Source organism: Sander lucioperca, chromosome 12, assembly GCF_008315115.2.
Source record: "Sander lucioperca isolate FBNREF2018 chromosome 12, SLUC_FBN_1.2, whole genome shotgun sequence".
NCBI classification, from domain to species: domain Eukaryota; kingdom Metazoa; phylum Chordata; class Actinopteri; order Perciformes; family Percidae; genus Sander; species Sander lucioperca.
In genome coordinates, this window is record NC_050184.1 from 33267038 (window position 1) to 33273643 (window position 6606).

Sequence of the window (6606 nt, forward strand, 5' to 3'; positions counted from 1 at the left end):
GTGCTATTATGTTGTATATTCACTTCCCCTGCAGCTCCGTTGGCGTCTTTGGCTAGAACACTCGAGAGTGACAATTTGAAAGGCAAGGTAAGAGCACTAGATGCTACCAGCTTGAGTATGATGGTGTAGAGGTAAAATAACCAAACTTCCTTTACTGCAAGGCCTGCAACTGAAATTAAGTTTAAAATTGAAATTATGTCCTAAATCCATACTTCTGTTAGGGCTGGGCAATATATCGATATAATATCGATAAATGAGACTAGATATCCTATTCAATTTTGGATATTGTAATATCGTGATATGACACAAGTGTTGTCTTTTCCTGGTTTTAAAGGCTGCATTACAGTTAAGTGAAGTCATTTTCTGAACTTACCAGACTGTTCTAGCTGTTTTATTATTTGCCTTTACCCACTTAGTCATTATATCCACATTACTGATGAATATTTTTTCAAAAATCTCATTGTGTAAGTGTTTTGTGAAAGCACCAATAGTAACCTCTACAATATCGCCGTAATATCGATATGGTATTTGGTCAAAAATATCGTGATATTTGATTTTCTCCACATGACCCAGCTCTACATTCTAATTCTATATAGTATGCATCAAATATTCGTCATAGTATACAGTTTTTTCAACATACTTTACCATGTTAACAGGAAATTATGAATACATGTTACAGCAACTTTGGAAAGAAAAAAAAAGTATCTTTCTTAAGATTTAATGCTTTTTGTTGTGGCTGTGAGCAGCTTCTCCATTTCTTTTGTGCATTGCATTGTGGAAGAATAGTGTCCATCAACAGACGATCGATTTTGCATGGTTACAAATCCACACACATACTTCTTTTGAACAAAACCCTATCTCTTTAACCTGTTTGCAGCTGGGTGTGACAAATACTGAGACCCCATCATCATCAGGCTCCTCTGTCTTTGTGGGAATCCTGGTTACTGGTCTGCTTGCCGCCCTCGCAATCGTTGTAGGTTACCTCAAATGCCCACGCAGGTCCGACACCAAGGGAGTGAGGCTGGTGAGCACATTTTTCTGAATAAATCTACAATATAGGGCACTGTATTTTTCCACTGTGGACCTTATTTACTTGCTTTCTGGTTTACGCGTTCATGCAGTCTCTACGGGAGTTGCCTTTCAGTGGTGCATTATTCAGCACAGAGCCCATAAATAGAAAATCATTGCATAGATTTTGCCTTTCCCTCTGCAGATCCTGCATAACGTTTGTTTGATCAGGTTTGCAATGATTCTAACTTGTTCATTGGAAATGTTTCTTTCTCCTAATTTTTAACACTGATCCGAGCAACTTCGCACAGTGACCTGTAGGGGTGTTTTATCGTATATATGTCATTTTTTTAAAATGTGTTATGCAGGTTTTTGCCGTCACATCCCTCAGTATAGATTCAGTAACACTATGCATCGTTCTTCTCAAGCAATGTTTCATCTTTTATACTGCATTTGAAATCACAACAGCACTATTTCCTTCCAATTGGAATCCATTGGCGCCAATGTTTTAATTAGGGAACGTTGCTGGCCAGCTATCAGAGGGAATACGCAGAGAATGAGTGAGTTTGGGTTATCCAAATACCCACACCCTGCTCTCTGCTGCCTTATTCATCTGCAGAGCTCACCGTTTCATCTACTAGCCAGACACAGCTGTTTCTCTGTACTACTCGCAGGATCACATAATAGCGACCACATTAGAGGATGTGTTTTGGTGTGTGTGTTTGGTAGTGGAAGGGTGTGGGATGCATCTGTGTACTTGTGTGTCTTCATATGCATGACAGAACTGTGTCTGATCATCAAATCATCATCACACACAGGATTTCTTTTTTATCCCTGCATAACACATCAGCACACTTAACCTGTTGGTAACACAATACGCAACATGATAGCGCATTGTAAGTATGTTTATAGTGCATTATAGACATTATAGACACCAGCAATTATAAAGTATAATAGTACTTGACCTTAGAAGTCATTATAAAATGCATTATAATGTGTTATGATTATTGTTAAAAACAACATTATGAATTTTCATGAGTGCTTATAACTATACTTATACAGCACTATAAGTCCAATGTACACGTTCATAGAAAAGAGGGGGCAGCTGCAGAGTGTGCACTCTTCCTTAAAGCAATAAGTACCCTGACACCCAGCTGTTGTTGAAATGTTCTATCTAGCCGTCCCATGATGAGTTGTTTATTTGTGCTTCATTTGCAGGCGGAGGAGGCCTATCCAGCAGATCAGGAAAACCAGGGGAACACTCTTGTATCTGTGGCCCCCCTCAACCCCCCTCTGGAAACTCCGGAGAAACCCAGTGTAAACGGAGAGTCCCCAGAGGAAGCCAAGACCCAGCCTCCTCCTCCCACCAACGGCCACTCCACCACCAAGACAGCCGACACCGAGCTGTAAAATAGTCCACACATAATTGCAGCCCAGGAACTACCCCCACAAACAAACACACACACACACACACAGGCCTATGCAAACTCCCCTTCTGCATCCACTCCTGCCTCCTAACCACAGAGAGTCCACAGCAAAGTGGACATCAGGGACTAGAACTATTTCCTACATCAACGCTCCTCTTGTTATAGTCCCCTTGCCTCCTTCTCTTTGGCTATGTGCCGCAATAAACATCAGGAAAACTAGTCTGACGATGATGGCGCTGATGTTGGTGATGACAAAGGCTCGGTCCCTGAGTTGTTGACGGCAGTCAGGCTGGAGACAAGAGACAGGAGATGGGCAGCTCTGGGTGGGAAGAGAGTGCATTTTAGCATTAATCACCAACTGGTTCTTATGATGACTGCAGCCTCTGGATTCACAGCCATATGTTGTCAACACACAGCAAGGGTCTCTGCATGTCATCAGGTTCAAAGCTCCAAGCAACCCGCCACTAGTAAATCCAGCATAAGCACATCAATGAAATTGTTCTTTAGTTTATTGTAAAGCCATGACAGACAGAGAGGAAATAAATCACTCTGCCTTTTAAATCTGTATACAAACTCAGAGAGAAAATCCATTGGGCTCTCATCTTGTTCGTGTTATTGAGTTATTGATCAGCGTGTGAATGTGCGTGCTGCTTTCAAATCCTGCGTGTGTGTGTGTGTCTGTTAGCATATACTTGCATCTGTACTGTGTAATCGGCTGTAGGTATATCCATACATGCCTCTAAGCTTCCTTTGCTTACTGTATGTATGTATGTTGATAACAAGTGGTTGATTTTGATCAAGTATGTGAGTGAATGAGCAGTCCGAATGTGCATGTGACATTAGCCAGTGTACAATTTTGTAAAATGAGTTGGTCCACCGAGATTCCCCATGGTGAGACAAAGTACTAAAGTTTTTTTATCACACCATTTTCTAGAAATGGGGTTGGCGCAAGGAATTCTCCAAGCTATCACTGCAAACTGTACTGAAATCAATCCCAAAGCCAACAGGCCTCTTTACAGTGGATTTATAGTCACTGCTGAAAATCATCCAACCAACCAACAGAGGCCTCGGCGCCGAGCCTTGTACTGTCAACTGTTACTTTATCAGTGTTACTCTCTTTTTAATATCCTGTGTATGCTATTTTTTCTATCCGTATTCTATTGTGCAGTGTGTATAGTATGATGACTTACTTTGTCTTGTTTTTATTTTGTGTACCAACACCTTTTTATGTGCCAAAGAATTTAATTTCATATCTTATGGTTTAATAAAATATGTACTTCTGTGGCACCCCAAATCTGTGATTTTTTTTTTTTTTTTTTTTTTTTTTTTTTTTACTGACATACCTGAGATCGAATACAAAAGGAAACTGCAATATCCCGTAGTCAACCTGGCACAAAGCAAAAATATTCTGCTATATTTCGCATTGATTTCTCCTTTTCGATCCATTTTGTATCTTTTCATTGCTAACATTCCAATGTGATGTTTCATTCTACTAGCACCCTGTAGTTAATAATTGGATTAAATATCAAAAAATAAAAAGCGAAGGATGAATAACTTTTTTACGAATTGTCATGTTTTTAGCCTCTAAGAGTGAGTGAGAAGAGCAATGGGGGGGGGGGGGGGGGTTAACTACAGAAACATGTGCACATGCACCCACATACATCTGTGTTCTATCACACATTGAATTTAAATCCCATGCAGCCCATAAGGTCACACAGCTGGTTTGCATATGCGGTAGTAATGACATCACTTCACACTGTTATGTCTTTCACAGTTTGGGTGGGGCAGCGAAAACATCCACCAGCTGTCTTTTCTAAATGCCACAGGACATGTTCATGAGCACCATTACAGTCCAGAATCTACACACCATCCATCATCATGTTCATATACGTATTTCTAATTCATTATCTGTCGCCATGCACTGTATATGACGGTGTGACTTGTTTATTTCCTATCCACTCGCGCCCGTCTTTCATCACAAGATCGAGCTCCATGTGCATTCCTCCCCTGCCCTGTCCCCTTCTGCACCCTACAAGGAAAATATTTCCTCAAGGCCATTGAGCAGTGCTGTAGAACAGTCCTGTTGTCACAATGTGCCACAACAAAAAGCACACACTATAGAAAGATATATTGGTGTTAAATGTGATCATCTATAATCTGAGACTGCAACAACTGCTGCGCGGTGCAAATTTAAGAGGTGTAAATCCCAGTATGTACACTGAGACATCTCTGTTATTTGTAACCTATGTGAACTTGAACTCTGTGAGGTGAAAGCCAAGATATTTGACACACCAACAGACTCGACCCGTGTGAGAATATTGAGTTCACGTCTCTTTTGACTGCTCTATGTTTACTTACTCTTCGGGCTCTCCTGTCTGTCAAACTTAAAGAGTCGGTTTCTATAGAAATCTATATTTTCTCACTTTCCCCTAATAGCATCTTGCCATGCAGATTTTGTTTGCCCAGGTTTTTGCTGAGATATGAATCTCTGGGTTTTTTCTGCCAAAGCCCTTATATATCTTTTCTTTTTCCTTATTTGAATCATTTACTATATTTTTGAAAGATATGTTTGCTGAGGATTTTGTCTTTGTTGGTTTTCTTGCCTGTACTGAAATGTACATGATCTTATTTATTTTCTTCTTCTTTTTTAACATGTTCAAAATAAACTAAACTAAAACGCCCAGATGAATGGAATTTGCTTTGTGCTGCTCACAGCATTTCAAAAAGCAACAGCAACATCTTTTTATCTATTCACAACAAGGCCTTTATACTGTATTATGGAGTGACCTCGTTGTGAACATTTTTCAATGGAACTCCATTAAACTCTGTTATATTGAGGTTTGTGGTGGAACAAATAAAACCAATACAATCTATGTGGCCAGATACCAGAAGTAAGTGAATAAAAATGTTTTATTTGTAATCTGGGTGACCTGACCCTTTATATTTTCCACCCATCGGCCCCTGTACCCCCACAGTATATAACTCTAAATCTTCTCTCTTCTCTTCCACAGCTTTCCTTCTATGTCACACAAGTCCCCCAGCTCCAGCATGCTCCCCTCCCATCCTTCATCCCATCCAGCTCTCAGTTCCTCCACCCCTCTATCCCTCCATCCAGCCAAGAGTGGTGTATGTGCAGTGGAATCTGGGATTACGAAAAGACCTCAGCCGGTTGTTTTTATTGTGGGGTGGCTCCCCCCTCAGCGTAGTTACAGCTGCCATATACGTCATGTTTTCCTTCTCCGTGCCAAAGCATGCCCCTTCTAAACTCATTGATGGTAAGATAATATTGGGTGGAATGGAAGGCTTCCATTCCACCCAAAAAAGGCGAGCACACAAGAGAATTAGCGGGACCCTGAGGTCAAGAGGTGGGGTCTGCAGGCTGAGCCTGTGATGAAAATGAAAAGCTGATCAACCTTCAGGTTCATGAAAAGTTTACAGGAATGCCAGAAAGCAGTTTAAGCAAAGGAGTCCATGAAGTTTTTGATCTTGCATTAAAATGGGTTTGAAACCTACAATTTTAAAACTCCTCATAATTGTCTGTGACATCATGTCTCTCATCTTGCTGAGTTTCCTGCTCCAGCAGGGAAATATACAATAAGGAATGTTCACCAACTTCTTTCCTCTCTGGAACATCATGTATGGTGCTGATACTGACTGGAAAACTGTGAAGACAACATGACCTCTCTGAAGCTTAGGCAAGAGAATCTCCGTTGACATTTACGACTGTATAATTACATTATATACAGTGTTTTTTATGGGCATTATTACCAGAGCAATTAAGTACAAGATAGATACAAAGGTCCACATGCTGGGAAGTCTTGACATTCTCCTTTTGTTTGTCAATCCATGATGGAAAAGGAAGAAAGCCTCTACCAGGTTAAGCAGTATAATATTTAAATAAGTGAAGCAAAAATATTTTTTTTTATCATATCTAAAATAGTGATGGCTTAAACGTGCAGTAGCTAATTCTGACCACTTGGGGGCAACAGAAACAAGCTGTGAACAAATCGTATCTTTAATTTGATATGGCAATCTTCAGCCATCATTAGCCAACAGTCGCCTGTTGGCACATCCAGCAGATATGGAGCAACATTAGCATTCGTTTGAAGTATGGGGTCTGGCTACCTGGTGAATATGTAAGTCCAATATTGTCTCTTCTTTTAGCTCTGCT

At 40.4% G+C, this 6606-nt stretch overlaps 1 protein-coding gene across 1 annotated transcript in view; it reads left to right on the forward strand.

Moving 5' to 3' along the window:
• The window catches only part of si:dkey-261h17.1, a 44047-nt gene extending 40059 nt beyond the window's left edge, over positions 1 to 3988 (forward strand). Inside the window, exons 7-9 of the mRNA XM_031290480.2 lie at positions 35 to 87; positions 878 to 1024; positions 2227 to 3988. Of these exons, the coding sequence (XP_031146340.1) occupies positions 35 to 87; positions 878 to 1024; positions 2227 to 2418 (392 nt within the window). The 3' untranslated portion in view covers positions 2419 to 3988. The remainder of the gene's footprint in view (positions 1 to 34; positions 88 to 877; positions 1025 to 2226) is intronic.
• The last annotated feature ends 2618 nt before the right edge of the window (positions 3989 to 6606 follow it).